The sequence below is a fragment of the Halichoeres trimaculatus genome, unplaced genomic scaffold (genome assembly GCF_033239565.1).
Source record: "Halichoeres trimaculatus isolate MK-OKI-2021-1 unplaced genomic scaffold, fHalTri1.1 fHalTri1_scaffold_13, whole genome shotgun sequence".
NCBI classification, from domain to species: domain Eukaryota; kingdom Metazoa; phylum Chordata; class Actinopteri; order Labriformes; family Labridae; genus Halichoeres; species Halichoeres trimaculatus.
In genome coordinates, this window is record NW_027437191.1 from 34,404,866 (window position 1) to 34,420,674 (window position 15,809).

At 37.5% G+C, this 15,809-nt stretch overlaps 1 protein-coding gene across 1 annotated transcript in view; it reads right to left on the reverse strand.

Moving 5' to 3' along the window:
• utrn (utrophin) overlaps window positions 1-15,809 on the reverse strand; it is a 326,192-nt gene that overhangs the window by 285,150 nt on the left and 25,233 nt on the right. The window contains exons 3-7 of the mRNA XM_074685643.1: window positions 8,066-8,127; window positions 6,474-6,566; window positions 3,575-3,652; window positions 690-782; window positions 88-260 (exon numbers count right to left, since the gene is read on the reverse strand). Coding sequence (XP_074541744.1) covers window positions 88-260; window positions 690-782; window positions 3,575-3,652; window positions 6,474-6,566; window positions 8,066-8,127 — 499 coding nt within the window. The remainder of the gene's footprint in view (window positions 1-87; window positions 261-689; window positions 783-3,574; window positions 3,653-6,473; window positions 6,567-8,065; window positions 8,128-15,809) is intronic.

Sequence of the window (15,809 nt, forward strand, 5' to 3'; positions counted from 1 at the left end):
ACACAATACATGAATAAAAATCTAAGGAAGCTTAATACTAATGAAATAAAGGAAAAGATCAAAACTGTGATCCAAACTGAAAATCACCTGAAGTGATGCAGGACGCTATTGACGGCCAGGCCATCGGACCAGCTGGTGGTGAAGTTGAGCACGTTGACCTGCGGGTAGGAGCGCGTACACTGGCGTACCCAGCTCAGCAAGATCTTCTCACTGTTGGTCTGCTGCAGGTTGGACATGATGTCCTTCATGATGTCTTTCACCTGCAGGAACATGAAGAAAACCAGGTGTTTAGCTTGTTAACCAATGAAGAACCATGTGCTTCATCCTGGCATCAACATGAAGCGACCAAGATGTTAGCATAACGACGCTAACTCATGAGGAAGACATTAAGAAATTCTCATCTTTTTCCTAATAAAATCTTCTGATTCAAACTTCCCACAGTCATTGCTAAATTTTCCAGCAGCTCAGCTTCCACAAAGCGTCAGGCGATAAACACGTTAACATGCATGAACGCACGTCTGCACAACAATACAGATTTTCCATCATCTGTGAATCTTATCCCCTCTGGAGCGTCAGAGCTTTGTGAGGCCTCAGTCAGCAAACAGTAATGAGTCTCTGCATGTTAGTGTGTGTGTGTGCGTGTGTGTGCAGTATGGAAAGAAAAGGTGTGTATGTGTGTGTGTGCTCACCTGCCAGTGTAGGATAATACTCCAGATGAGGCCCAAGGTCAGCTTGTGGTTCCCATCCACGATATCCGTCCCTCCTATGTTAACCAGATCCACCTGAAAGAAAGGATGAATGATGAAACATGAATTTATTTAAAGATAAAAATAAAACTGTAATGTTTTTCTGGTGTAAGCTGATTTATTGGAAAGTTTTATCAGAAATCTGCTCTCATAATAAGCTATCAGAGATAAGTAGGTTATGATTTATGCAACAACACTTGGCACCACAAAGGTAACGACCCAAAGCACAGATTAACATTCAAATTTCCCTTAATACAGCAGCAGACTGAAATATTTAGTTTACAGTCTTAATTAGTTTTTCCCACACACTGTATTACACCGTAACACCACCTTCCAACCTGCAAAACAGTGTCTGCAGCCTCTTAAGACCCCATCATAAGAGAAGAAGCCAAATGTGGACTGATTATGGAGAAATATTTTGGGGAGGATTAAGCCACCAAGTGGAACATGAAGTCAAGTGTGTGGTTCAAGTAAAAAATGGACTCACGCCCACTGCAGATCTGACCTCTGACCCCTCTTTAATCCCAATTAGCTACATCCTGCAACATTTCTCTATTTAACTTCTTCATGTGTTTAATGTCCTGCTCTCTGACTCACAGAAACTCAGTGAGAGCGAGCTTCCCGTGTTTTTCCCCATGTCCCTATAATGGCACTTAAACCAGAACTCATGTGTCCCCACATTGGCGTCAAAACAAGAAAGAGTGTATCAATAAAAGCAGCGATATTGATGAGAGAATAAGAGAAGGTGTATCCTATCAGAGATGTAATCTCTAAGAGAAACTGCTGAGGAGATGATCCAGACTTTACACATTCAGCTGCACAATGAGTAATAATTAATTAATTAATTAGTAATAATAATAATTTGTGCACTTTGATGGTCTCTGTGTGCCTGGAACCTACATTTTAATATTTTTTAGTACTATTTTGGCATTATTTTTATGATGAATGGTGTGTGCTGGCAGATAGCTCAGTGATATTGTCTGTGTGTATATTATATATATTTTTATACTGTAATTTCATGTCTTGTGTGTTTTTTGTGCATCCCGCTGCAACCCAATTTGCCCTCTGGGGATACTAAAAAAATTGAATGAATCTAAGAGACACTCTGCCATGACATGAGATAAAAAACATGTTGATCATAGCTCCCAGTTTTCACAAGTATAACCATTGTTACTGTCAAATATGGTCTTAGTCATAATATCTCATTCAACACTGATTCCAGGGCCCAGTAGAAACACATTTATGTAATTATGGTATGATAAAATTGTTTATGTTATGGCAACAATACTTTTCATTTCATGCTGATAAAGCTTTCAGAATCTCAAATATTGGATCGTGAGAGGATGTGTCAGTTGAAGTCCCAACATTGATATCAAAACCAGACAGTGTGTGTCCATCATGGTCCTTTCAACAATAGGAAAACAAGAACGTGTGTGTCTGTTTTGGGCCTTTCAATAATTGGAAAACAAGAACGTGTGTCTGTTGTGGTCCTTTCAACAATAGGAAAACAAGAACACGTGTGTCTGTTATAGGCCTTTCAATAATAGCAAAACAAGAATGTGTGTGTCTGTTAAGGTCCTTTCAATAATAGGAAAACAAGAATGACTGTGTCTGTTATGGTCCTTTCAATAATAGGAAAACAAGAATGTGTGTGTCTGTAAAACAAAAACAAAAAGACATTAAAGACTTTTTTACTACCGGAAACAGCTGACAAAAAGACACCACACAGCTGTCTGGATGACAGCTTCTGAAGAAGACAGCAGCGTGTACGTCGAAACATGTCAAGGTAAAAAATACCTTTTTGTCTTTAAAAAGAACACTAAAACAATTAAGGTCAGCTGATTATCTAGGAAAATTTGGGATCATGACAAAAAGGCTGACAGTCACTTACAGGAGCACCATACAAACCTAAGGTTTGATATTTTTATTTTTTTTATTTGTATTATTATTTGTATTTCTCTTGTTTCCTTCTTTCTTTTCTATTCTTCTTCTATTTTCCTTTAGTTTCATCTTATTTCAGTTTATATAACTAATTTGCTTTCTGACACACAGATCCAGGTTACTTCAATTTTACTTCCAGTAACTTTAAATAATAGTAATACATGTATCTTTGTGTCATTTATTGTAAAATTGTTGTTGTTGTTTCTTTAATTATCTACTTGTATATTTGTTTATTTATTGTCACCTCGCTAAGGAACACATTCTTCCGACACATCGCTTACAAAAAATGTAAAATATTGTCATCTTTACATTGAACTTGAAATATTTGTAATGAATGTTAAAACATGATGAAAATAAAAAGTATTTAAAAAATGTCTCAAAAGTTAAAAGTGATGAATTTTGCTGTGACCTCGTCTGCCCTCATGATGCAGCTCAGCCGAGTTTTCCCATGATATCAAAGCGCTGATGTGAATGTATAAAGGGTTTCTCTAATTAATCAGAAACAGGATGTATTTTTGATGTCTGTTTCCACAAACTTCTAAAGCTCTGTGGGAACTGGAGGCCAGCTGACAGCCTGCGTGTAAACTCAGCCTCTGCTACTTCCCAAAAGCCTGTCCCTCTTATCATCGTCCTCTGTGAAGGCCTTTAAACTAAAGACATTTCAACTAGAAATCTACTTTAGCCTTGTCGTGTTAGAGAGCTGGAAACACGTCACAGTTTACCAGCATTTCTTGTTTTTTTTACTTCAACAAACTGATCAGTGACTAATTTTACTGCTCATTAAAGTTCCCTGTTTCCCTGGAGGCGCCTTAAATAACTCTGTCACTTTAAGAGAAATCTGCTCAAACAAACATGAAGAGATCAGGTTAAAAACAGCAGATACTCACGTTATTTTGATGTAAAACTTGAAGGACTTTGTTGACATTGTTGAGAGCGTGAACTCTGGTGGAGCCTCTTTCTTTGGTCTGAGGAAGAGGAAACACACACACAAATCAGTGACAACAGCTTCACCAGCCAATCAGAAGGCGGCAGAGGAAGTTGGTGGTTCATAAAATTGTCATTATGAAATACTTCCTCGACCAAAAGAAAATATTGAGCTTGTGATGCTGCCAAAGTCTGGGACTGAAATATACAACGTGTGGCGTTGCTGCGGAGGAAGCGGCGCCATCACTCAGCAGCGTTTCCCTCCATGCATTCAGCTCAGCCATTAGCCTATCAGCACCGTCCACGGGCCAACTTATGGAAAGAATGGCAGCGTGAGGAGCTGCCAAGTGCAAATCCCTCTTAAGTCCTCACATACCTCAGCCTCTCATTAGCACCCAATTATAGAATTACGCCGGTATCTGGGAGGGTGCGTGTGTGAGCATGCATGTGTGCCACTAGGATACTTGGCACTTCCAGGGACTGCAGGTGCTAAAAGCAGATATAACACTTAAGGATGATAGCAAGGAGACACCTGTAAATAAAGGAATACGACAAAAATAAACGCCTGAGTTTTAAAGTAAGAGTCTCCAGAGACAAACCAAAAAATAGTTATCATTAATGGGCATTAATCAGATTCCTTTGACTTTTTTATGAGATTTTTTTTCATCAGTATCTGTTTATGAGTCTACATGCAGGTCATTACACAAGATCAGGGGTCTGCAACCTTTAATTAAAAGCTATTTAGCCTCAGCTCACCTGGATTAAAGTCATTCAGAGGCAACAAAATCTACTTTATCTTCACCATAAAGACTGTAAAGTGTGTGAAAATGTAAACATAGTTGAAATAACGTGAATGATTATTTAAACAGAAAGTTTTTTGAATTGATGCAATGGCATGTGTGATTTCTCATAAATTTGGAAACTTTTAAAAAACTATTAAAATTTTTAAAAAAGCAAAAACTTTCAAAAACTTCCAAATAATTCAAAATTGAAAATATTTTCCTCAAACTATTTTGACATTTAAAAATAAATAAAGAAATATAATTAAAAAAAGGAAATTGAAAAAAAAATGAAATTCTCTTAATTTTTATAAAATCTGACTACCTGAATTTTGAAACTTTTTAAAAAACATTAAAAAAAAACTTCCAAATATTCAAACTTGAAAATATTTCCCCAAAAAATTCAAAATATTTTGATATTTTTAACTTTTTTTATTTATTTATTTATTTATTTTTATTGAAATAATAATTAAAAAAATAGAATAAAATAAAATCAAAAAATGAAATTCTCTCAATTTTTTAAGTCTGACAACCTAAATTTGGAGAGTTCAAAAAAATATATTAAAATCCAAATATATTGCAAAAATGTCCAAAAAATTTTCAAAAATTAAAAATTGAAAATATTTTCCCCAAATATTCAAACTTTAAAAAAAAAAAAAAAAAAAAATAAACATAAAAAAATTGAAATAAAAAATATATATAAATGAATTAAAAGAAATTTTCAAAACAATGAAATTCTCTAAATTTTTATAAAGTCTGACAACCTTTTTATGTTGAACAGGAATCCCTACACCCATTTATCAATCCTTTAGTATATGGTCTAATTTAGGCCAATTTATCATGTGTATTTAGTATTATTTAAGACCTGTAAGTAGGCATTATATGCACTGTTCTTGTCCTCCTTCCCGGTATGAATGTTGAAAAGGTGTGAAAATTCAATAAAGATAATTGAATGATAATAAAATGAAGAAATTGTTGAAATGGGACCTATTGTGTATCAAAAAAATCCATTAAGAAGCATCCAATATCCTGTTTTTCAAACTGCAATCATTCATCAAAAGCAAAGTTCCTGTGATTTTTCCCAGTCCCTGTACTGGCACTTAAACCAGAAGGTGTGTGTGTCTAAATGCCCCCAAAGGGATGTAAAAACCAGACAGAGTGTGTCATTGAAAGCAGGAATATTGATATTCAAAGCACAGAGGGTGTTTCAAATCAAGTCCCAGCATTGATATTAAAACCAGAAAATGTGTGTCTGTCATGGTCCTTCTAATTATTGAAAAACAAGAAAGTGTGTGTCTGTAAAAAAGCCCACATTCACACACTTATCTCAATACTAATGCCAAAAATTGCATTTAATTTTGTATCCACACATTAAAAGTTATAGTTTTTGTTGTGAAAAGATGGTAGAAAGGTGAGACTGACAAAATAAAGGAATATGACATAAAAGTAAGTATCTATTCAGCAGAGACCATTCATTGAAGTCTTTAACAAAACAGATACAGATAATATATATAATCTAATTACTGAATCTGATGTTAATGGACAAACAACACCAGGATGAAAAATTGGCAAAAGCTCAGTTGGTAAATGTGAGATATTGTGTTTTTTGAAACATCTGCTCTTGGTTTGCCTGTTTCTATTACAGGATCCAAAGTACATCTGCTGAGACCCTCGTGTTGCTCCACTGTTTACATTAGACTTAAAGTTCAGTTCACACAAGGCAACATGTGCCTGTTGGAGCCTGAGTGGCTGACAAAGTCACGTTTCAGCTGCAAAAACACTTCTGTAATGTTGTGTAGAGTAATGGCATGCCTTTCTAATGAAAAGGCAAAAACACGTCAGTGTGCGGCGTCCCCACCCTCACTGGAGATCTTTGTTTCCCGGCTCAATGAATGCTGTCACAGGATAAGTGTTTTTCAGAGTAAGAGCCTGGAGTTCAGTCCAAGTGAGGTTAAACTTTGGCAGACGTTTACTGACAGAGAAACTGACAGAGATACCGACAGAGGTAACCTATTGATCAAGGGGAAATGGAGGGATCTAAACCAGTCATGTGGAGTTTTGAAATATACAAACACAGACTCACCAGAACAGTGCCAGTGAGACCCTCCAGCAGCTCCAGCAGCTTCTTCCCGTCCTTCAGGTCGGAGAACATGTCTCTGATCGGCGTCTTCCCCGTCTGATTAGAGAAAAACAGCTCAGTGGGGGCAGAGCCACACATGTAGCAACCTTGATACTGTAGCAAAATAAAGACATGAGCCTGCTAATTGATTCACTCATTTCTGAAGTGCTAACATGTGCCAGCAAACTTAACTCCTTCCACAAATAATTTTTAAAGAGGGGTATTGTTCTTTTTTTTAAGGCCTCAAACTTTTCTCTCTGATACTCCTCTAGAAGCCTAACATGATTTAAGGCAAAAAATAACTATTTTTCCCCAGACAGCTGTTTTCAAAAACAATAATAAGCTTGATCGTCATTTTTGTTCACGCTACTTTGAATAATTGAATAAAACATGTATCTGTGTATCTTTTATTGTAGATTTATTGTTGTTTCTTTTAATCATCTACTTATTTATGTATCTATTTATTTATAATGTGAGATGTTTACTCAGACACTGACTGTACGGCGTGTTTTCACTGTGTTGTTAATGACAGATTTCTGGCTCAAAGCTGTAAAAATTTCAACACATCAGTTTATTGTCTCGTGTTGTTTATTGTTAATGACTTATTTCTCATAATAAATATAGTAAGAAAAATATACTGGTTCATTTTTTTGCATTAAGACATTTTTGTTTTAGAAAATTAAAATTGGTAAATATTTTTCCTTAACACCAATTTTTTTAACTCTTAGCAAGCAATTCAGGCATAATTTTTATCTTTTAGAATCTTAAAATACAATATTTCAGGACTTTACAGGTTTAAGTGGCCCATATCAAGTCTCACAAGACAAGTTTCACTAAAGTTGAAATTTAAAAAATGTGCTTGGATATCAGCGTTTGCAATATGAGAGAGAAGTTAGTTTTGCTTTCAGAATCTTTGATGTTAAATCTATAACTTAACTTTATTCTAAAAGTTAGGGCTTGGAGAAAAAAAATTATGTATCAAAGTATAAGATTTTTTGTTTCAGAATTTTATTTTTGTTTTTTTTATTTTTGTTCATTTTTTATTTCATTTTATTTTTGTTCATTTTTTTATTTTATTTTATTTTTGTTCATTTTTTATTTCATTTTATTTTTGTTCATTTTTTATTTCATTTTATTTTTGTTTATTTTCTAATTTTATTTTATTGTATTTTTGTTCAATTTTTTATTTTATTCAAATTTTGTTCAACTTTTTAAATTTCATTTAATTTTTGTTAATTTTTTAATTTTATTTAATTTTTTGTTTAATTTGTTTTATTTCATTTTATTTTTGTTCAACTTCTTTATTTTATATTATTTTTGTTTAATTTATTAAAATTTTATTTTATTGAAATCCTTCATTTTAGTCTTTGTTTTTAAGCTTGGTTGGAAAAAGTTGAGCTGTCAGATCCCCTGAACAAATCTTCAATGTAATGTAATGATCATCTTTTGGGAAAACATGGCTCCTGATACAATCTGTAGACATTATCATCATCATCATCATCATCAACTTTTTCACTTGGTCTTTAGTAAGAAAGTTTGACTTTAATCCCCGTTACCTTGGAGAACTGTGCGTTGATCCATTTGGTGAATGTTTTCTTCTGGACGGCGTCGTGCTCGTCTGTGGGACAGAAACAGACAGAGTTGAAAAAGGTGAACAGGTGGATCAGACGGCTGGCAGGTACGGCCGTCAGCTCAGTGATTACAGCACAGGAGTTTGTCAGCACTTAAAGCCCACTCCCACAGGCTGAGTCTGGGACGCGCTGACCACGCTGACATGCTGGATGAAGGTAATTACACCTGGAGCCATCAGAGCTTAAAAGCATCAGAATCAGCGTGGATGAAATGTGGATGAAATGTCTGAAATGTCTGGAACACAGCGTAAGTTTGGGGAGAGGGAGTTATAGTTTACAGAACATGCACAGGTGTGTCAGGAGAAAAAGGTAACGCCTGATTTGCTTTTATCCAGAGCTCCTGGTCTCTGAACACAATTATACAAATATTTCACATTCTCTCCCCCACCTCCCTCCCTGCTCCTCCTTTCTCCCTCCGTCCTGGCTCCGTTAAAAGGCCTCATTGTGAGCCAGGCAGAGGGTCAGCGGCTTTGATGTGCCTGGACCACGGCCCACTCCTGTAATGGATCGGAGCAGCTCCTGCAAAGCCTCAGGCCTGACTCAGAAAATGATGTTTTTAACTCAGTGTCAGATAATCTGAGACGTGAAGGAAGGAGGTGGTGGACAAACAGCCCGACAGGTGAGGTCAGAGCATCTCCCTAACCTCCAGAGTTCGTCTGCAGGGGTCAAAACCTCCCAAAGTGGTTTAAGGAGGGAAAACCTGTGAACCACTCTGACCGAGGAGCAGCTGGAGCTCCAACAGTAACTCAAGGTGGAGACGTGGTAAAAGCGTTAAACTGCCGCCGTCATTCAGCGAGCCGCCGCGCAAAGCACCATGAAGCGAACAAAAGGTCAAAGGTTATGATCACCAGCTCCAGCAGACGTCGGCCTCTTTGTTTTTCTGTGTGTGCCGTGTGTGTACGTTAGGTGTGTGTGTGTGTGTGCAGCCGCTGGCGGGGTGAGGAGGTGCACAGAAACAGGAATGTACGCCAAGGGGAGGCCAGAGGTGGGGGTGAGAGGTGAGGAGGTGAGAAGAGGAGAAAAATGTAGCTTCACATGAGCAACAGCTGAGAGTAAAAACCTCATTTCCTCACATTTGTTTAAGAAAACCCTCGTTTCAGCCTCAGACTATGAAACGCTGCGTCTGCTTCTGTCTCTTTAAGACTCCTGGCTTCACAAACCCCCTTCCTTCTGATTGGCCGGCCCTCCGGAAGCCTGATGGGGGCAGAGCTGCAGACAGACTCTGGTGCTAATGCTGCTCCTCAAACCACTCAGAGGTTTGGATCTTCAGGGTTGAAAAAAAAAAGCGATCCAGACGTAACGTGTGGACGTTAAAAAAAAAAAACAGACTTGAAATAATATCCATAAAACTAGAATTAAACAGCATTTTTAAGGTTTTACTGTATAACTGATTGTCTAATCATTTTTTTATTTTTAATTATTCTTTATTTTTTCTTGTAAAAGACTTTTTCATTAATATACAATTAGGCATTTCTTGCAGAGTCCTTTACCAGTCTTAAATATTCACATATTTAAATATTTACCGCTGAGTTAGTGCATTTTCATTGCTACAGTTTATATTTTAAATCTTTATAACATCCCTAAATGTTTACATCACTCATATAAATGAATAACTATGCACAAGAAATTGTAGGTAAACTTCTCTATTTTAAAGATTTCTTAGATTATGTTGCAGAGGATAGAGGATCGAGCCATTTTCAAGTGATGGACTTTTTGCTAACTGCCAGGAGGGCCTGCAATAACTTTTTTTTTTTCACTCCTCTCTTTTATGGAAACTGTGTTATGTGGATAAAAACCTTCAAAACTCAGTAATTTTTGAGTGTTGAATAATTTTTGAAGTGTTTTGTGTTTATTATTCTACCAGAACAGATCCAGTTTGGAGCAGCTCCAGGAGACAGAAAATGATTTGCCACACCTGAACCACACTGTCTCCAATATGTTGGACTTGCGTTCTTGCATTGATTGTCTCACTACAATGAAAAACTGGAAAATGTAAAAAAAAAAAAATAACAATAATAATTTTTGACAATGTTTAACCATTTACATGTGGCTTTTTGGTGGATCTTGCTGTAAAATAAACCAATCTCTGGGAAGCTACGGTGGATTTTTTTTCTATGAGTTTCTGAGTTGGAGCTCCAACTTTGGCGACAGTTCCAGTTTCACTTTTTCAAGTCGTAAGTAGGAAAATCACGACCTTTACGGTGTTTAGAATGCAGCTTTAAGCATCTATCAAAGTACAGTATAAATCTCTATGTGATGACCTCATCAATTCAGCAAGTCTCGTTAAGATCTCGTTAAGATCTCATGCTATCTTTAAAACTCACCATTTTGAACAGATCCAGGGATTTCTACAACATATGAAAACTGATCAGTCTGAAAGTTTGCACGTTTAGTCTGAACACCCAGCACTTTTAATTTACACCCCTGTTAAAAATACTGGAAAGCATAAAACCCCCTCTTTAAAAAATATGTGCACATCATGTATGTATTTAGGCTCAGTTTTAAAGATATTTTTCCAAGGTTACAAAATACCTACGTCAGTAGGTACAAAAAAAATCCTGCACACTATTTAAATGTAATAAACATATTTATTAGCAAAGACTGAAAATACATTTTTGACACTAAGTGTGCAGGAAATGCAAACCTGCCTTCCAAAAACTGATGTTTAAGTAACTTTTTACCAATTTCATATCCCACTTCAACACAGTCTGCTACATCTGAATGTTTAACTGGCTGCACCAGGGACTGAGCCCGGATTTTAGTTTTGGGAGGGCCTTAAATTACAAAAGTAATTAAATAATTATTAACATATAATTTTAGTATTTTCTGTGTATGTTTTATAGCAGATTTGGTTACTTTCTGATCTTTAAATATTGGATAAAAGTTTAGGTGTGGCAATGGCTCTCAGTGGCCAAAGAGTGGCGCTCTAACGCACCAATGAGCTGTGCCCCTTCAACTTCCCATGAGCAGCAACATTAACCACAGTTAAAGACAAAAATCTACAGCCTTTCCCAAAATAATTCTTTAGTCTTACCGGTATAACATGAGGCTGAACGATTCATAACCTTTTTACCAACAGGCTACATGATTAGCAAACGTAGCTCATTTTAGACAGGACGTCCAACAATAACAAACTGAGCTTAAAGTGCCAAAAATGTATCAAGTTCCTCTTTTGAGGATTCTTTAAAAAAGTTTTACAAAAACAAAAAAATGTAAGGAAAAGTTTGAGGTGGGCCTGTCAGAAAGTGAGGGGGCCGGGGAACCATTGGGCCCACCCATGATGCCGCCCCTGTTCTGCACATATGAGCGCCCCTTGAAAATGAAATGGTAATAAATGAGTCAATTTTAAGATAACACCTTTCCTATGGAGCAGAAATAGTTCAGGATTTCAGGGTGGCCCCTCAGGTGAGATTTTAAGGGGGCGCATGCCACCCCAGGACGCTTCTTTGGGCACGGCCCTGGAGGATAAATATTTTGAATTTTTTCTTTTATTTCTCTCAATTTAATTCTTTTTTAACTTCATTTTATAAATTTTGTTACTGTTAAGATAATGTCAATGTAGAGCTTTGAGTCATTTTAAGGGAATTATGCGAATTTGGAATTTCAGAAAAAACAAAAACAGTTGTATTTTCCACCTTTCTAAATTTTCCAGGTTGGCCATCATTTTTTAACACTTCCTCTCTGTTTTCTTATTATTAAGTGCTGAAATAAAAAACGTGTGCCAGCTTTTTCTCCTGTTTCTTTGCACCATTCACTGCAGCAAACATAAATTTCCTGCTATCTTAATGTTCCAGAAATGTCATGATGAAGACAGGAGCAGTCAGCGATCACGCAGAGTTATTTTATGTGGAAAAGAAGCGACTGCGAGGTTGAGATTCTGAGGTGAGGAGAAAAAGCAGAGGAGCGTTTCTCCTGTGTCCTCCTCCCTGCGCCTTTGTCCTCACAGCGCTTTGAACCATAACGCTGTAAAACGCCCTCCTGAGAGCAGCTGACCCGTTTCTCCTCATAAATCTAACGCAGGAACAAAAGCACCTGGGGGATTCTTTCTGAGGAGGTGAGGAGACAAAGAGGAGGTGGCTGGAGGAGGTGATGAATGAGGAGGGAAGGCTACAGAGGAGCAGAAGAAGGGGTTGGTGGAGGAGCAGGATGACAGCATGACTGACGGAGAATAAGTGACGTCGATCCATCACAGGAGGATCATACAGAGGAGGAGCCAGAGGGGGAGAAACCTCCAGGAGGAGACAGGTCGGCGTGCTTTCAACGCAGGATCAAGTTCCCCTCATGAAAAAGTTCCTGTGTGGAGGCCTCCTGGATCGGCACCCTGCTGGGCCCCCAGAGGAGAGGGTCCCCGTGGGCTCAGGTCTCCGGAGTCTTCCACCTTAGAGGACAATAAACTCGATTCATCAGACTTCTCCTGGATCTGTCCTCCGCCTCCACTCACCGCCGCACAGGAATGTCTTACTGCATCAAAGCCCAGTGTGTTTCTGAGTGTGTTTCTGAGTGTGTGTGTGTCCAAAACTGTGTGTGTGAGCAGGAGGAAAACACCCTCACAGCAGGAGATACTGTAACACACACACACACCATCACACACGACGTCTCCTGTTGTTCCCTCTGTTTATCCCTCTCTGCTCACTTAAGCACTTCACTCAGGCCAGTCACACAAAACACTTTCATGACGACGTCTCCATGAGAAATTATACACACCAGCGCTCGAACAGATGTAAACACACGTCCAAACAGCTCTGCTCATGGATTTATGGCGAGTGTGTGTCGAGTCCGACAAAAAGGCAGGTTAGAAAGAGAGAAAGAAGCTCAAACTATTTCCTCTGGCTAAAAGCTCTCTACTGGAAAGTTTAAGTACTTTAAATCATTTCTATTTAGTTTAGTTGGTCTTTATTTCAGTTAAACTGTCATAAAAATATAGAAGTATTCAATAAAAAATTCTAAAAAAAAATAAAAAAAAACTCAAACAAATTTTAAAAAAAGCAGATAGAAAAAAAATGTATTATATCTGCCCATTTTCCTAAAAAAATAAATAAATAAACGTACACCACAAAAAAAAAAAAAAAAAAAAAAAACTTTCCTTACGAAGAAAATTTACAAAGAAAATCTTAAATGATTTTGTTTCCTGTGTTTGTCTAATACACTTTTTCCTCAGTAATAAAAACTGAGCATCTGGCTGAATCTGGAAACAATTCTTTGTTTTTGTTTAAAGAGGGGGTTTCTATTTAAAGAGGGGGTACGATGCTTCCCCACTTCTTAAACATGTCAGCAAAACTGGATGTCCATAGAAAGCATGAGCAGATTTTCCAACTACTACAAACTCAGATTTTGTAGAAATCCTTGAATCTGTCTGTAAACTGCTCCAAACTTAAATGGTGACATCATCACATAAGGATCTCTTGATTGGTTTGTGACATGTTAGGGGGAGGGCCTCAAACATGATGAACAGGAGCTCCTAGCGTCCAAAGTACAAAAATCCCGACATTTCTATGATTCATCCCTCAGAGATCACCATGGTAACCACGTGATAAACAAGTCCTGGTGTAAAATTGTGGCCACACTCAACAGAGAAAAGGAATGGGTGAAAGAAAGTGTTGTAAACTGTCAACAAATTCAAACTTCTTCTGCTCTAGCCTGATATGGCGCCCCCTACAGTTGGGAACAGACATCAGCAGACGTAGCCTGGAGTGTTAAAAAAGTATAAAAGCGACACATGCTCCCTCGTGCTGATTCTATTTTGTGCAGAAACCATAATCCAGCCTTAACTCTGCCTCTAACATGCCTTCAAAGGGGTCAGCCAATCAGAGGGAAGGGGGTTTGTGGAGCAGGGAGTCTTAAAGAGACAGTAGCTATAATTAAATGTTTTAGAAAGAGGCTGAAATAAAGCTATTCAGAAACACCCCGAGTGGAAAAAAACTGTTTTTTTTGTGCAATAAATTACATAAAGCTCCTTCAGGGGTACCATAATAAACCATATAAAGCACAATACCCCCTCTTTAATACATCTAACATTGCTTCTAATAGAAGCCAGTTCATATTAGGGGTGTTGTATCATTTTTCAAACATACACTTTATTTAGACCTTTTAACATTAAAAAAGAAATCAAAGTCTTTAAAACCAATGAATTATTTTAAAAAGACTTTAAAGTGCAATGTGCAATAATTTTCTTCTGTGTAATAATCTATAGTTTATGTCTTACATTTTATGCTTCATACTTTCTTTTTTTTAACACTTTTTGAAGGAAGTAGCTGTAACTAAAAAGCCTCCCCTCAGGGATCAATAAAGTATTTCTCATGCTGAAGGACATCTCATATTTCTTGATCTGTTTCTGGTTTTAATCCAGTCTGAAAAGCTTTCACTTTCACATTTATTGCTCACATGATTACCTAATTTAGGTTTTTTATCAGCTGATTGGGACAAAGTGAAGCCACAGAGACTCAGACGCTCATGTTTGCAGAACAAATTGTGAAATCTCTGACAAATAACCAATCGTCATGTCCCAAAACTCCCACGGGTCAGAGCGCTCAGAGCGTCAGCGTGCAGACGGCGCAGAGTCATGTACAGTAAATGTACTGAGGAATAAACGTTTCCTTTCCTCAATAGCCAAACAGGAAGTGGTGATTACATCAGGAAGTGTAATCTCAAAGCTGGAGTCTCACGGCTCGCTGAGCACACACGTGCCGGCGATGGACGGTTAATTTGTTATCCACACCCTCAGGAGGAAAACGAGGACGAATCCTCTTTAGAGCTCGTTTTCTGGAGTGACTGCGTGAGAAATCAGCCAAAATCAGCGAGCCGACTGAAATAAATACATGAACTAGACAATTTCCACAGAAACTGTGAGAGTTTTGGTTGGCTGTTACGGCATAATAAACAAACACGTGTGTTTCTTTGTCCCTCAATGACATCATCAGGCAGTATACACAGTTCTGTGGTTACCATGGTGATGATGATGTCACAATGAGTGTGATGTGTCAGTGGAACTTTGGAACTCCTTTGTGTCCATCGATCTAAAGCAGGAGTAGTGGGTTAGACATGGGTCCAAAAACCCTGCATTTATGCGGAAACCCTAAGGGCTAGAAGAAAAATGATAACATCGTGAGAATCTGGAGACTCTGATGAACACAATGATGTGTTTTCCTAGTCGGTAGAGTGAAAAATGAGGGCAGGACAGCGATCTAAAAATGTTGTTACCAATGAAGCTCGAGAGAGAAAGTCGCTCAAATATAACATTAGTCAAGATAACAGAAAAATGAGGGTTTCTCTCACATTGGGGCAGTTTTTGGCAAAACAGTACAATTTTTTGGTAAAATACTCTCTTTGTAAGAAGCAGGAGAAGTCAGGGAACGTTTTAATGTACTTTTTTTTTTCTACTGTGAAGATTTTGTAAGTTATGACAATTTGTTCGAAAAGTTGTGACGTCAAAGCAGCAGCCTCTCTCACTCTAGCTGAAGAAGTTCCGCACTCTAGGAGCTGATTTTTCAGGGCAAAAACTGAAAAGTTCATATTGCTTAAACAGTAAATTCTCAAAAACTGTAAAAGATATCTAAAAGTTAAGTCATACCCGAACAGCCGAAAGATCAGTGAACATTTTAAAGTAAAAATGGAGTCTCTAAGTGGAAGAAAGCTGAAATTGTAGCATCTCAAAGTTAGTGGAAATTTTGGG